Raw genomic sequence first — 16,921 nt, 5'->3', positions numbered from 1 at the left:
CTTTACAATAACTGATCCTTCAGTGGGCAAGGTGGGATTCTCCATGGCTTCAGTACCTAGTGGGGAAAGCAATGAGGCTGTCAGCATTTCTGTGTGCAGAATAACATCTCTTTGGAGAGGTGGTGGTGGTGGGGACCTTTTATTCTTCTAGAAGCCAGTTTGCATTTGTAAGCAAACATCCACCCAGCTTTGAAGAGAGCAAGCGACTTGCAGAAGAATCCAAAATCCAAAGTCAATGAGAGCATTTACAGCAGGGACTAGTGGCGAGAAAACCATGAGTCCTCGTTCCGCCCTCGGAGCGAGCGTGACAACCGCGCCACTGTTTTTCGCGGCAGCGGAGGCGGCGGCTGCCAGGCACGGCGAGTCCCACGGGCCTGCTGCAGGCTGACTCTCCTGGTGCTTTCGCGCTGAAAATCAGGACTCATGAGGAGGGGTGGGGATGGGGGCCTTAGGAAGAAGAACAGAAAAACCCTTATGGGATCAGCGCAGAGGCTCTGAGGAAGGACACAGACTTACACACCACTATAGCAAGTCTGTATTTCACTGGCGATCAGCTGCTGCCATCTCATACAGACTTCGGGAAGTCCCTGAGTGTACAGCGAGCAGCAGCAGGCCCTCCAAGCATCCTGTGCATCACTTATTTAAACCAGTTTCAAAACTCATGGGTTGCCAAAGTCTCTAAATTTGAGTTAATCTGCTTTAAGAGTTTACAGCCCAGCCCTGCAAAGATTAAAGGGTGGGAGAAACGTTGTTCACATCTGAAAGCCAGCCCCGATTCCTGAGCTCTTATTATCACTGAACAAAGTCTGGGATACAGCAAGAGAAGGGTTTGATCTTAGTTTGCTCCCCAAGAAACAGCATCGCCAGCACAACATGGTGAAGTTTCACTGCTTTCACTCAGCAAAAAAATGAAATACAAGAGCTCTCTCCGTTTACCCCGACAGGTCTGCGTGGAGGGCAGCGGAAAGACGTGACAGTGCGGAGCGGCAGGGAGCTGTGACCTCCTCCCACACCTCACCTGATGCAGTGCAGTTAATCCATCTTCATTGCACAGGTCTGGGCTGATGTTGCTCTTCAGCAAGTAACACACTGTAAGGGAAGGAGACAGGACGAGAGGAGAGTCAGATCAGTAATCCTAACACATCTCTTGCTCTCAGCTAGCCCTGGCCAGTTCAAGACAAAGGCAACCGGCACCATCAGGGTGTTCCAGTGTGGGCAGAACTGCAGGAGACCTCGCAGCCAAGAGCCCAACACTGGCGTGAACCCGCAGCCACCGCAGTGCTGGCAAGAAAAAAAGCCTTCTTGGTTTTATCCAGCAGAGAGCACCAGCATACAATTTTCCCCCAACTTCCTTCCAAAGGAGACTGCTATTACAGCTATCATTTTCATATGGTTGTGCTGGAACAGTCTACATTTTTATCTTATGCTTTGCAACATTTTAGTGCAACCTCTGCACGCTGCAGCCCAGGAGAACTCAAAGGCAATCGGTGATTTTTGGGTCCTGAGATACAACTCTAAGAGAGCTCTCACTGCGGGAGGGATGAGGTCTTGCCTCAAGAAGTTATCAATCTGGGATGAGAAGCCCAATACGTTCAGGGGCCTCCCGCATCTAAAATACACCAGGGTTGCTTTGGACACTTGACATGAGCTGTTGGGTATTTGAAGAAAGCTTCCCAGAGGCTTTATTTTTTAATTGCTGCTTTGGGGGGGGAAAGAATAAGATTTATACTATTAAAATGCAAATTTCTGAAACACATGAAAAGTCGTTAGCCCCTAGGTGAATAAAGTTTGCTCTGAGGTACAGATCTTGCACGGGGTAATAGCAATAAGGCTGGCAGAGGACGTAAATTAATAGCAACACCAGGAACTCTTTAAATTCAACACTGCTGACAGATCTTGATGTTCTGTACTCATCTTCTGTTGTTTACTTGCTCTTTCCCTGCTTTTTCTCCAGAGATTTCACTACCTAATGCTTTTTCCACCTCAAATGTCACTGACAGCACAGGCACAAGCCAGACGTTCATAATCATCTCCCTGGGGCCAGGGTAGCAACAGATATTCAGGTCCCATCTTATTTGATGGCAAGGATGCAACCATTAAGTGAAACCAGAGTTGCAAAATAAGGAACACTAACGAAGCTAAAAGGGCAGTCAGTAACCATCTTCAGCAATCGAAACAACTGCAAGGCTGGTCACTCCCAAAGCATCCCGCAGCCTCTGCTTCTGCTGCTTTTGACTGATCGCTGTCCCGCTGTCAGAGGGAGCTCTTTTCCCAGCACATCCACAGGGAAACCCATCTGCAGGGCTGTCCTTGGGGACAGAGCACTTCTGGCATCCGAAGCAGAACATGGAAAACATGTCCACAATGACATCAATGTTGATTTATGAAGCTTTGTTTAAGAGATCTGGAAAATGCACTCGCAAGAAAGGCAAACTGAAACCAAAGTGAAATTTTGTTTGGAAGCCACCAGTCTGACATTATCAAAAAGGCAGGCAAAACCGGGCAGAAGTGAAATAAAACACTTTATATCACAGCATTGTTTCACCCAACTGAAAATGAATGCTGGAATTTACGTTTGCTGGAAATAATTTCAAGGCATTGACACCTGCTCGATGAAACCGATACAAAAAAGCAGAATACAACAAAGAACAAAACTCATCCCCCACCGCAGCGAGTCCAAAGAGTCTGAGTTTTTTCCAGCTCAAAGGCCAGTGCAGGAAGCCCACGCCTACACTCAGCTCACACCCCCCGACACTCGCATGCTTGACAGTAATAAAAGCGCTGAACCCCAGCCAGTATATCCAATTTAATGACTGTGCTTCTACTGTTTCTGGCCAGCCCCAAGCTCCTGCTCTCCTAATCCAAGCTGAGTGATAGGCGAGTCATCCACCAGTGGATCTGCTTGTCTCTTATTTACTTTGGATGCTCAGCCATTAGGGTTTTAATTCAATCTCAGTCATTTAAGAGCCATTGTGTACTAATGACATGCAGCTCCATAATCATGTTTTGCCTGATTACGGAGATTGGGACAAGTAGATGCTGGCAGATTAACCTTACAAGTGCTGTCCCTCCATGGGAAGAAGCAGTAGCATAAATCCCAGCTTGTTACGGAGTATGGGGTTTTGTGTTGAAGGCTCTGTGATCATGGCTTGACAGAGCTTGTAAGAGTCCATGAAGGGTTAAGATTCAGAGAAGGATTTATCTTGCCCTAAAGCAGCTTTGAATTCTCCACTAACCCCTGCAGCAGCCCTCATGCTTGCAGTGCACCTCCCCTTGGCTCCCATCTGCCCTCGGGACCGGCTCACCACAGTCCTCCAAACATTTCCCAGTATCTCCCAACACACCGAAGACTGACAACCACAAGACGCCAGAAAAGAGCACAGAAAAGTCAGGTAACGAAGCTAGGTATGGATGTGGTACCAATGAGTCCAGGCAAACATGGCTTGAAGAAGAGATCAAACTCCTTTCCAACCAGTCCTAAACTGAAGCTTGCATCTCGGGGTTTGGCAAGGGGAACACAGGGCTGGGCAGCAACGAGTCCTGGCTCTTTTCTCTAAAGTCAGAGGGATGTTGCCTTCAGTATTCCTCATGCTCCAGACAACAAATCCCAACAGCTAGGCAGAAGTTTCCAAGAACTGTGATTTCCTATTACATACGCCCCCTTTTACAAGCAAGGCGATTTACCCAGCGTCCCACCAAGCTCGTAGCAGAACGCAGCCCAGATTCCTACCCACCACCCCCAGCAGCAGGGCATGGGGTGGCAAAGAGCAGCTTCATCACCCCCTGCTCCCTGCGGGCAGACCTGCAGAGGGATGTGGAGGGAGGACATGGACATCTTCCCCATGCCCACTACCCAGGAACAGCTCCTCCCACGTGGCTGGGAAGAACAAGTCCTCCTTTCTGATAAACTTCAGGAGAAATGTGCATTTGTGGGTTTTCCAGTGCCTTAAGATTAGGAAAGGAGGGGCACAAGTGTGACGCTTTGCAGCGCTGGAAGCCGGACCCTCAGTTCCAGGGCTGTGGCACTGCCACCGACCCGCTCCACTGCTTAATGCACAACATAAGGGACAGAGACCTGAGCAAGCAAAGTGCTTCTCTTCAAGCCTGCCAGTGCCGCACGCCTCGCTGCAAAGCCCAACACCTTCTCTTCCCACCTCCAGCCATGAATGATGCCATACAGGTAGGAAGTGTATGCTTCAGCTCGCAAGGACGCAGATTAATCACTCGATGCCAGCTGATTGCCTTCTGTCAGCTCAAGCCTCAGCCCACCACTCATGAAAGGACGATCCCCCCCATACGCAGAAGGTATAGCACGGCCATGGCTCCTCTGCAAGCCCCTCTGCGAGCTCAGGTCACTCCGAGCCCAACAGAATGGGCTTTTATGGGTCACATCGGCGGGTTCAGCAGGCAGCACCTCCACTTTAACACTTACGATTAACTTCTTAAAGAGAGCTCAGTGCCTAAAATGCTGAGCTCTTTAAAAATCTGTCCTTCTTTGCGTGTAGGTGGGGGGTAGGTGAGGAGAAGGGGCTGGATGCGTGGATATACTTTATTACGTGTCAAGCACAAGTTGTGGGAAGCAGTTTCAAATGCACAGCAAATGAAGGAATGAAAATGATTACAATAAGAGCTGGGTGAACAAATTGTTGTGAATAATTCATTGCAAATTATATTAACTGAACAATCACTCAAATGTATTTTCCATTATTCTGCTTGCTCTGCCTATAATTGAACCTCTCAAACGCCAAGATGGTGTACATTAATCTTCAATTTATATTTTATCATTCACATCTGTGCTGTGTTAAATGGAAAAAGCTCCCACAACAGCTGTGAAAATACATCCTAGGTTTTAAGTCACCCTCCATCACATGTCCTGGGGCAGCCTCAGACAGATTCTCCTCCCCGAACACAACAAACCCACTTCTCAGGAGCTCCCTCTCCTCCCAAGCATGTCCAAGCCTCGCTTATTCTCCCCAAAACCTATAAATCAGGGGGAAGACAAAAAAAACACTGCAAAGGCCCTAAGGAAAATTCAATGCGGGGTAGTCTGCTCTCTCACCTGAAGGGACATTACAGCGCTATCGTTTTTCATCGATGTTACTTCCCACTGAGTTTACACTAGAAACAGCTTTTCCAGAAAAGTTCCTAAACCAGGTGAAGACTTTTCCATGGAGAAAAAATGCCTTTGTCAGTGCAGTTCCCCTAAGTCAATAAACTACACCATAAAATTCTGGATACTATTACACTCCCATCTATACCCAGCATTTGCATACCTCAAGTATTAATAACTCATAAGAGAAAAAGCCAACTGAAACTGATATGGATACCAGAGAAGGAAAAAAAACCAAAAACAAACCCAAACACCTTTCTGACAGGAGGTCCTGATTCCTCCCAAAAATATATAGTGGCAAACTGTCCATACTGGCAAGCAGGCTTACCTGTGTGCTCCAAGTTCACATACACACACATGCCATTAGTTTTCAAAAATCCAGGTTTATCTTGATCCTTTGCACTCAATGACTTCTTTTTGAAAATAGAAAATTAAACTCTTCTAGTTGACTTTCTGGTTCTCAGGCCACCTTTAAAAGCTACTATTGCACTGAGGTCTCTATGGCAGTAGAATAATTCTTGTATGTTTATTCATTAACTGATTTCACTGAATAAAATGAAGAGAAGTTTCACTTGGATTAAGATGCATGCTTTCACACATTGCTAGAAGTCACTTCCACCCAAATGTAGCTTTAGTCAAAAACCCAGCGTAGCGGACGAAACTCTTCCCAGCATTACTTGTAGTGAGATACTGGTGCTGTCTGTGCCACATAGGTGCGTTGGCAAAGGTCTAGAAAGACTGATCCCCAGCCTGCCAGGCACGGTGCTATGGATGGGCGCAGCTACTTCAAAGCTGCATTCTTACTGCTATGGTTTTGCAGGGATATTTATTACAGAAGAAACATTGCCAGGAAAACAGCATTGAAGGTATGAGCACTCTACCAGCAAAGCATCCAGCTTCCTAACACAGCATACTATGATATTCATATTTAAGAGCACATCTAAACCCTGAGCAATAACAGGATGAACTTACTCAGCCTTATCCTCCACTCCCTGCAACGTACAACTGATAGCCCATCCTGGTCCATTGGTAAACTCTGCGGCTCCCTAAAGCTTTCAGAAAGACAAAAAAAACCACAGAAAACAAAAGCCCACACTCAGCTTCAAAACATTTAGTACACCTAAAAATAAATATGGCCTGGTTTGCCTGCTGAGCTAGCAACTAAGACATCCCATCATGATTGATCACCAAGCTTTCTCAGGAAGGTTCAAAGCCTGTTAAGACACTTCCCACCTAGTTTATAGCTGGGCACACACATTCCTTCTAATATACCCACAAAATCTGGAAAGTTTGGAAAGAGGCCCGCAGAGCCCCATCTGCTTCGTGCCATATTCACACGGGCAGGGACATTTCATGCAGCTACACTCAGCCCCGGTGCTGCTTCTCTCAAGGAAAATCTATTTCTGATTTTGATGCTTCTTGCTTAAGAGGGCGTACCCTTCCTTAGCCCCAAGGAGCCTGCTTCGCATGGCAAGCTCTTCCTGCAGAGCTTGGGGCCCGGTTTGTACACAAGTTTTATTCTGACAGCAAGTGAGAGCTGTCAACAACTCATGCATTTATTTAATCCATAGGGTTCAATTCTTTCTCCACCTCTTTGTATCCATTTCAAGCAATTTTTGCTTTACGCTTTGACCCCTATCCATCATTGCAGTACCAGAGCACCAAGAAGAATACTAGAAGGGGACAGCCACGTACAGCTGCGTCCTGGATGAACGGGCCACAGTCAGGTCCCCAAACCCTACTGCATCCCACATTTTTCTTGCTCTGCATCTACAGGACTTCAAGCTCTGATAATCCACTTAGTGCTAGTGATGCTATAGCATCTTTCTTTAATGGCTGCCATCCACCTGGGATTACTCAGATAAGTAACAATGTGCAAGTTACCCATCTGCAACCAGCAGTGCTCAAAGGAAGCAGCAGAAACAAAGCCAAATTCATTTCAATTGGGAAAATAAAAATTAGAGGATGCTGCCATCTGACAAGCCTTTCTAAGGATGTAGCAGCATGTTCAAAACCATCCTCTTCCTCTCCTGCTCAGACTAACAGTGAAATTGGTCCACACAGGAGATACCAAATACATAAACGAAAACTAAAGTCGGAGATTATTTTCTTGGTTTCTCATTCCTCATCTGTTACTGGAAGAATAAATAAATCATTTTGGTATGGTTTTTAAACAGATGACGGGCTTTAAAAGGGATGAGTGTTTTATATAACCTTCGGGCTCAGCTGCCTTCAGCAGGATTTCTGTGGGCAGGGAGCCAGGACAGCAGATTCCCCAATATCATTGTGACAGTGACACCTGGGCTGCCAAAGAGCCTCTTCTCTCTTTAAGAGGCATTTTGGAGTAGGTATTTGAATGGTGCCCATTTAAAGGGTACTTAAAAAAAAATTTAAGTCAGACTTATGGAGGTATGGATCAAGGAGACCAAGGCTAAGTTTCCCAAGGATGACTCAGAAGCTGTAGCGATGAGCAGAGCAATGCTGGCTTTTAGGGTGCGATGGCACTCAGCAGAAGGCACTGACAACGTGCAGAGGGAATCATCCTGCTGCGGTCGCAGCCACGCGAGCCAGTGGCCTGAGCAGGGAACACCAACAGAAAGCGAGGGATGAGGGACAGCCATGTCGTCCAGCAGCGGCTCGATAGGAACCTGCATCCCCCATGTCTTGGGTTCGCCCCTGAAATGTTGGGTTTGGTGGGTGCAAGCAGGCAAGCAACACGTCTCACTTCCCTTCGTGTTTCAGGCAGGGTTAGACGAAGGGCACCTACAGAGTCAGTAAATGCTTGACCAGGACCTCCTGTTCTCCTACTGCTCTGGCTACTTCCAGCTTTCTTCCTACAAAAAGCTCTTCTTGGAATTCATGACAACACATGCAAATCCATTCAGACAACACAACATCAAAGCCTTTTATCTGAGTAGCGCAGAGGATCTCACTTATATACCCGTTCAGAAACTACTTTTGATGTATTGGACCGAAACCTATCTACTGAGACATGCAACAGTCATCACGTGTGATGTCTATACTAAGCTTATTAGAAAATAAATCTTTCAGGGTACCAAAAAGGAAATGCAGCAAAAAAATTAATTGGCTTTAACAGAAATTACAGCATAAGAAGTGTTTAGATAAAAGGGAGCAATGGTGTCAGGAGGTAAACTTTTGCAGCTGTCTGCGTACATGAAGAGCTTCCCCAGTTACATTAACACAATAACATAACAGGTGATCTGAGGAGCAGAATTGCAATACCCCCCCAAGCTCCACGCAGAGCCAGCCTGCCGGTATTGGCAAGAGGATACTCTAATATGCTCTGTGTAGCAGGAAATAGTTCATATTGCCATTTGAAAGTGTTATTAGGTTCCAGAGTCAACAGCTTCTGCCCCAGCTCATGTTTCAGGCATCCTATAGCCTCAGCTAAGCAGCTGTATGTTGACCTGAACCACATGAATGTTTTTAAGAGTCTCAATTATAAAACAGGAAACTTTCTATTTAGAGGAACAGAAAACAGGTTTTGGTGGAGGGGTGGGGAAATACATATCTGCTTTTCAAACTGCCCTGGATTAATACCAAACGATTCCCCGCAGTGACGGCCTGCTGACCACAGCCCAGGAGCTCGCCGGCAGACCGGGCTCTCCCCCTTCTCTGCTCCTCAGCCAGCCCGGCTTCAGAGACCCTTCTGCTCTGTTGTGCATCTCTAACCTTGCCCTGGTCTTTAGAGAAGCTCCAAGTGCTCTGGCTGTTTCGGTACCTTCTCCACCCTCAGCAGCATCCACTCTGACCTCGATCAGCACGTTTTGTTTTTTTTTTCCCCCTCCAACTTCGTCTCCCTTTAGTTTAGGATGAATACATTGGGGACGAAGATCTTTAAGAGGTACAGGACCAAATGACATCCTTAGGTCTGTTCCCATGGATCACTGCATTCATGAAACAGGGTGCCACGTAGCCAAGGTCTGCGCAAGGCAGAAGCGCGGTGTGCCCGGACACGCTCTGCAATGCAGCAACCTGAACTTTACCAGAGAAGCATCGGCTGATCCTTAGCAGCCCTTCTGTTTTTGCAACCTGTAATTATTCAGCAGCAAATTTTACACGATTCAGAGATTTGAATTTCAACAGAGCCTTTCATCCAGAGATCTCCAAAAGCGCTGCGAGCTCCAGGCTGTCTCCCGGGATTTTACAATCAGTATTCGCCTCGTTTCACAGATGTGACATCTCAGCCTGAGTTAGACCCAAGACTCTGGAGGCTCAGGTTTCTTTGCCAAGGTCACAGTGACAGTCCATGGCACAGCTGTGACAGTGCCCTAGAGTCCCAGGTCCCAGCTCCGCCCTTGAAGCACAAGAAAACTCTCCTTTCCTCTCCCCTGTCCTCTCGGTTGTTCAGCCAAGAGGAATTGGGCAAAGCAGCTGAAGTCTCAACGCTAGCAGCTTCGACAGCAACCAGACCCCAAGGTGAACCTTGTATTTGACAGAGTTCGGCAATTGTGCCCATGGGTATTCTAAAAAGAGAAACGGAAGCCGTGGCTCGGCAGCAGCTCTCGGCTGGTATTGCTCCCTGGGGAAGGTCTCCACCGCTCAGCTCGGACCTGTTTGCTCATCACATCGAGGACCTGGGCTGGGCGAGGAGAACGAGTTGCAAGAGGTGGGGGAGCGAGGTCATCCAAAGCGCTTGCAGTGTGGCAGCACACTTCATTTAATTATGAATCAGGAATGATGCCGCCACCAGGGTGGAGAATGGAGCACGTTTAGTTGCCAAACCTACATTCGACAACCATCCCTGATCTTCACCAGCAACCCAGCCAGGACAACCTCTTTTTTTATCTCCCCTCTCACAAGCCCACATCCCAGAAGTCTGCAAGTTTTGGGGGCTGATCAAATCCCACTATTCCCCCAGAGTTTCAAACCACTTTCAATCTTCATTTCAGCACCGATCGCACACAGAAAAATCAGACAGTCTAGAACTTTTTTGGTATTAACAAAAAATCGCATTCAATTTGCTCTCCAGGTGAAACACCTCCAATCTCAAAGCAACCCCCGATGTTGAGCATCACCTCCGCGCGGCTGCTGCCTCGCAGTGCCTGCAACAGCCCGACGCCGGCACGGGGCGCAGAGGCAGCGGGCAGCTGCCATGGGCCACCGAGCAACCGCACAAAGGCCCGCAGCTAGTGGCACGCTGCCCCTTGGTGGGACCTGGCCTGGAGGCACGGGTGATCCTTGTACCACCACACACCAAGCAGGGGCATTTCCAAGAAATACCTGTGGCACCCCAACTCTCCACACTGCAAATTTGTTTTCAACATAACCAAACGGATTAGAGAGCCACATGGACTTGTCTCCTAGCCCTTGGCAACCAACAAACCCTTGTCAGAGAAGTCAAGAGAGTTTATCTGTGAACATCATCAAAGGTATTCAGCACTGCACGGAAACCAGGTTCATACATTTAAGAGTTGAATCAGAAGTCAGCACCTGAGCTTGGCAGAAATGCAGGCTTTTCACAGCTAGAGTAATATTTATAATCAATGAGACAGACCTGACAGAAGGTGTATTAAGAAATCTGTGTGATGGCTGCTGTGCACAGAGGACACTAGTCCCCCCAGCCAGGGGCTGAAGCTACCCCATGGGCCTTGGGCCTGATCCAGTTGAGGATGGTCTGCTCAATAAAGGTGACGGCATAAACTTGCTGCAGGTTGCTAGTCGTGCAATCCACATTTAAGACCCATTATCTTGAGCATCCAAGCTTAAAAAAAAAAAAATTTAAAAAAGAATAATAGTGGACAAAAGGTTAATTTCCTTAATGTTTCCAAATTTCATTGAAGAAGTTTTGAAATCCCCTTCCATGACTCCTCTGAGACTGCACAGAAGACCTTTAAATTAGGTCAAAACAAGTGGGCACGCAGTGATACAACCTGGGTTGGTCTATAACCTGACTGTCAAGTGCTTTGCATACAGACCGCCTTGTTTTAATAGTTATTTCACCTGCCTCATCACACAAAGTTGAAAACTCTCTCCAACTTCTTCTGTCACAAGTTCTAAGTGATTTCTGCTTCCCACCACCTCAAGTAGCAGAAGATGAGTGTTCCCAGGCTGGATGATGCAATATAGCTTCATGGTTGCCGGGAGGTTAGCCCATGGGGAAGCAGCTTGAGAAGTTGACAGGTCATTTAGACTTTTCAGAAAGAAAAAAAAAAGTCCAACTTGTTGCCTTCACCCATCCCCGCCATATCCACAGACACCAAAGTGCCAGCCTCATGCGAACTCACAACAAGACAGCTTTTGCCGCCAGCTCTCCTCTGCTGAGCTTCTTCCACTTTGATGCAGTAAAGAAAGAAACCACACACAGGGTCGGGAGCACTTTCCTTTTTAGTGAGTGGCTCCTTCACTTTCAAAAGCCATCTGAGTCAGCTTAAAACTTTCATCTGCAGAATACAGCTTGAATTCGGCAAAATCCTTCAGATCAGACCTAGGCAGGGAGAGAAAACCAGCTCCCTCTCACAAACTGCTGAGGAGTTGTGTACGTCGTGGCAGAGGAACAAGCGTGCTCCCTCATGGGAGGGGAGGTCTGGGGTCCAAACCCACGGGCACAGCTCACACCGGGGATGTCAGCTCAGGACTCCCAACACTTACAAGACTGTTCTAACAGCCTTCGGGGTCAGTCTAGGGGTCTTTTACTTAACGTAAAGAGGAAAAGAGCTGAAATTCTCCTCCAGAAAGTGCTTTGCCTTAGTGCTTCAGATGAGGTCACTGATGTTTCATCCTGTTTCTGAGAGGAGCACTTCAGTCTCAGTGCATACAGTGATTTTTTCTTAAATTTATTTATTTTGCTTTGCATTTACACGCTGAGCTTATTAATACTAACAAAATACATAAACTACCAAATTAAAAAATACATAATTCCTACAGCTCTTACGCAGGTTTAAAGCATCCCGTTTATCAGAGCAGTATCTCTGAACATTGAAGACATAACTCCTCGTGCTGGGAACAAGGAGTTGCAGGCAACAGCAGGGAGCAGAGAGCGAGCAATATATCCCAATTCTCTCCCTTCGTCACTTCAAGAGGTCTCCTGTCCTGGGATGAAAGACCCTGTCCAACTCTCCCCGTTAGTATTGCAAGTCAAATGCCTCCCATACCCTCTTCAGCAAGAGTGTCAGCTCAGAGGAGTTACAGTTTTCCTTTCTGCAACAGTGGAGAAAAGCTTCAGTTTGCCAAAGTATATTGCATTTCCCAAGAAAACTGCAGTTTTCAAAATAATTAACAGTCATTAAAATTCCCCATTAAGTTTTGCCATTAGCAATAGCAGGACCATTCTCCTCTCCACAGTGGTGAAAACTGTGCTTACTTCTATATTAAAACCAGTTTTGTTAATGAACCATTTTGTTCCATCCTGTTTGCTTATAAGATAGCTCCCCCACCAGCAGATCCCTCACATCAGGGAGTTTTTCATTACGTATTTAACACTACAAGAGCCCAAGCATCACGCGCCACCTTTTAGCTGTCACAATGCAAGAAAGGTGACATCCATCTTCTGGACTTGAATGGCAGATTGCCCTGCACTCACCGCATCCCTTACACCTACGTATGAGCAAACGGGGAGAGAGCCTCCTTACGCTCTCCTGCCACGCTGCTGGCCATGGCTGCTTCTGTGCAATGGAGGAGAAAAGACTGCATGATTACATTACCTAAAAAATCCCACACTTTGAACATTAAGACAAGAGGAAAGCCAAGCTCGAGCTTTGCTTCATCTCCCATCAATTCCACAGTCTAGTATTTTGACTTAAAAATTTATAACAACAACAAAATGCTTTAGTAGCTAAACCCACCTCAGTAAGTTCATTAAAGTAATTAATGCTTAAGTGGCTGCTTACACTGCTCTGCTGACAGCACTAATTACAGGTTGCAGAGGTGGATCCCAGTGACAGCGCAGGGAACCAGGAGTCGGTTCGAGGCTCATGCATGGTACTGGGAAGACGTGCAGTCCCATGCAACCGCTTGGGCCAGATCCAGCACTCCCCTACTTTTTCCTGCTACTAAAACCAAAATTCAGTATCTCCAGCACTGAGTATAACTGAGCAACTTTGGCAGCTTCTGGTGAAGGAACACGTATTTTTCTGCTGACCAACATCCAGCAGAAGAGGCCTGTAGCATCTTACTCAACACCCTTTTCAAGAGCAAGTCCTTCAAGAGCGGGAGCGGGGCTGGCTAGCCAGGGTGACAGGGCCATTGCAGACTATCGTGAGGACAGGAATCAAAGTGCTCTGGTTCCTGGAGACACCATGGACCATTTCATCCCTTGTGAAATGAAATGGGAGGGTTGCACTCTCGCTCACTAAACCAGGGGTATAACCTTCCTCACACAAGCAGTCCTGTCCTTCAAACACGGGCAGAGATCCACATGCTCAGTGCGACTTGTGCCAAGAGCACTTGTACCTGTTCTGGGAGATGCAGGAGACCTGATCCTCATTATTAGATCTGTGCTCAATTATAAGATCCCTCCTCAACTGTTTTTGGTCCTACCTTTGTCTGGAAAAAAAAACCTCTTAAAAAAATTTCTGTCTTTCCAAGCAGCTGTTTGTAACAAACACTTCTAAGATGTTTCCCACATTACACAGACTGAAGCAAATCCCACTCCAAGCCTCCACCACCCCCCCAGTTAGTGCTACAACAGAGAAATCTTGTTTGTTTCTGTACATCTCATTGTAAAGAATAATTCCCGAGGAAAGGAGCCCACCAGACCAGGAGCATCCAACAAGGTCTGGATCTCGCACAAGCAGCTGCAACCAGTACAGTTATATAATGGAAACCTGACCTACAAACCTGGAACCAAATTTTAGCTATATTCTCCTTTCAAAAATGAGTGCGTGAAGGCTGCATGCTTCTTCTGCCCTGGCTGCTGCCAGCTCTTACAGCTGTAACCTCTGGCTTGGCTCCATGCCCCAACAGGACCATTACCTTTCCTCCATCCAGCACACATGGGAAGAAGGGGATCACCAGCAAAAAACAAGTTAAAATGGGCCCTGGTTGCGTAAGTTGCATAATCTGTGCAACCTGTTACTAGGGGATGGAGCACATTTTGCTGGCCAAGATCTCCACGCGTCACCACGTACTTTCAGTTGAAGGACACAAGAAGGAACAGCAGGCTCTGGCGCTACCTCTTCCACCTAACAGGGCACTAGGAGCACTGAAGCAAGGGACAGTTTCCCAACAAACACGCATCCCTCATAGATCAAATGGCCACATACGGTGCTCTGGGGACAGAACAACTGCGGGGGCTAAAAGCAGCAAGATGACAATCAGACTTGGCATGAGGCACAGATAGTTTTCGGGACAGACCGCATTAACCTCTTCACTGCTGAAGCCTTCCTCCCCAACGGGACTGTTCCTCAAGAGGGTTGTTTCTCTAGACAGACCCAATAAACCAAATTGGTTTGAGGTGTTTTGTGCCTGTAATGCACAACAGCATCAAAGAGATTAAAAAGGAGAACATATGCACCAGGGATTCCTAGTGAATACAACACCCATAAAAGCAGAGATGAACGCTCAGCACACGCAGGTGAGGTTCAGGCGAGGCCATCCCCACTGCAGGTGGAGAGGAACAAACCACAGTAGCTGTGACCCACAGAGTCACCGTGGGAAGGGAACAAGACATAAGGCAAAGCCACCGCCTCCACCCCAACACCAGCCCACCAGCACCAGTCACGAGAGCCCTGGTCAGATGGGAATTCAGATAGACCTGAGCCCCAGAGCAGCTGGGCAAGATATGCAAACCCTCCCTTGGATTTCTATTCTCCAGTAAAAACCCAGAGCATTAGAAAAAGGTTCTTCAAAGAACTGGGGGAGAAGCAGGAGCTCTTATAAAGAGGTCCTTACATTGTCAGCAGTTTTGGGATGCTTTGCAACCATCTGGTCCCTTGTTCCTCCACCCAAGTATTTAAATCAAGGAGTTTCTTCAGATAGTGGACTAAATTTGAATGACAAGGTTTCCCCATCTTCTTGGCTGGCAATACCTTCCTTTCTGATATTTCTGAAGGAGAAATTTGCTGTTGATGAAGCACATTCCCCAGGACTAAACCAGCAGCAAGAGACAGGGGCCAGACTACGCTGACCCACTGACAGGTCCTATTTGGCCACATTTCTGGATCAGCTCCCACGTGTCCATGTCACACAGGGTACCGTATCTCCCCTCACAGATAACACTTCCCTTTCATAAGAAAAATAGCTTGATAAAAACTGCTGACCCCTCTTCAACTTATCACAAGAGAAAAACGAAACAAGTTTGGAGTTAGGAAAGGGCTATATGAGCCTCTTTGGAAGATGCTCCTTTGCCTCCACCTGCCTTTCCAAGCAGTCAATTTGAGTGCATTAAAGACAACAGAAACACAGCAAGATATATTTTAGACATCACATATGACTGCAGCGGAGAACAACTCACTAAAAATCTGATTTACTTAATGAGCGTACCAGCAGCTTTGCAAAACCAGGGTGATTTCAGAGGAAGCCGGTGCCTCGCTGCCGCTCTGAGTCACGGGAAGTGCAGCGCCGCAGCCAAGCCCCGGAGCGAGGCAGGAACACTGAAATTTCCCCCAACTATTCTTATCTTGTCTCACAGTAACTCGAGGCTCATTTTCAAAACCGGGGCCTATTCAGAGCAAACAAACAAGCCGCCGCATTCACTAAACCCTGCTGCGTCCGGGAAAGCGCTGTAAATCATGTACATAGACAGGGTTTAGATGCAGAAGTGACAAGGAATGCGCATCTGCAATGATTTTATGGCACACCAGCACGGATAATGGTTGTATGCTCCTAAAAACAGGTGATTTAAATTCCAGGGTGTCACAGATTTTAATCCTGAGCTAATTTTTCCTCTCTTCTGTGCTCTAGTATACATCACCATTATCGAGAACAGAACTCACAAAAATCAGATTTCCTGAAGACAGAGTACAAGAAAATGATGTTTTCTACGGCAAATCAGTTCAACAGAGACTCAATAAAACATGATTGATAATTAGTGTTTTCTTTTTGACAGCTAGTAGCAATTGTCTTCTCCTTAAATCTAGTGCATTTGCCAATTTAAAATTAATCTGTCCAAAAATGAAACAAAACATCTGGCAAAAAATTTCCAGTGAATATTGGCTAAGATTTACAAAGTTATACACCAGAGCGTCACCTGCTACAGCATCAGACAACTCAACAGTAATTAAGGTAGAGCCGACATGGCCTTTTGGAAAGAGCCATCAGGCAAATGGAAAATGGATGGGAATAGCTAAATCAGTTTACGTTTCCCCTGACGGGGTAGATCAAAAGAAAACTAACCTGATTAGGAGGGAGAGAGACACTGATCCAGATTCATCGAGCAAAGCAGAACAGCTCTAAAGTGACATTTATGGTTGATTTCCTTACCAGGGTCGCACAAAGCAGCCAGCATGTACCAGCAGATCTGGCCCAGATTTACAGGCTAAGGCTAGATCTTTTTAAATAAGGACAGCTTCCCTCCCCCCAGCTTACTTGCCCAGTTAAGCAGCTGTCCAAAAAAAAAAAAAAAAAAAAAAAAGCCATTAAAAAAAGCCCCCCCAAATTTAATTAAATAGAGTAAGTAATGCTCATTGCCTGTTGGCAGTGCCATTCTCCCTGCACCAGGCAGCTTGTCCCGATGACAGGCAGGTCGAAGCCGCATTGTCAGACCAAGGCTCTTGGCTCAGCCCATTTCAGCCAGCGGGAAAAGCCACGCAGGAAGGATTTGGTTCAAGCACTGGCTGTGCCCATGCGCCGGTCCCCAAGCATCCCACTCTGAGGACGCACACCAGTGTGGTTACGTGGTCCCTGATACAA

The 16,921-nt window shown here is 46.8% G+C and overlaps 1 protein-coding gene across 2 annotated transcripts in view; it reads right to left on the bottom strand.

Annotated features, from left to right (window-relative positions):
• The window catches only part of PPP1R16B (protein phosphatase 1 regulatory subunit 16B), a 61,414-nt gene that overhangs the window by 11,871 nt on the left and 32,622 nt on the right, over window positions 1-16,921 (bottom strand). For both annotated transcript variants that reach the window (XM_050907500.1, XM_050907501.1), the window contains exon 3: window positions 1,019-1,089. In XM_050907500.1, the coding sequence (XP_050763457.1) occupies window positions 1,019-1,089 (71 nt within the window). The remainder of the gene's footprint in view (window positions 1-1,018; window positions 1,090-16,921) is intronic.

The sequence above is a fragment of the Gymnogyps californianus genome, chromosome 17 (genome assembly GCF_018139145.2).
Source record: "Gymnogyps californianus isolate 813 chromosome 17, ASM1813914v2, whole genome shotgun sequence".
Lineage (NCBI taxonomy): Eukaryota > Metazoa > Chordata > Aves > Accipitriformes > Cathartidae > Gymnogyps > Gymnogyps californianus.
The sequence above is the reverse complement of the archived record's forward strand: the minus strand, read 5'-3'. Positions and strand labels throughout refer to the sequence as shown.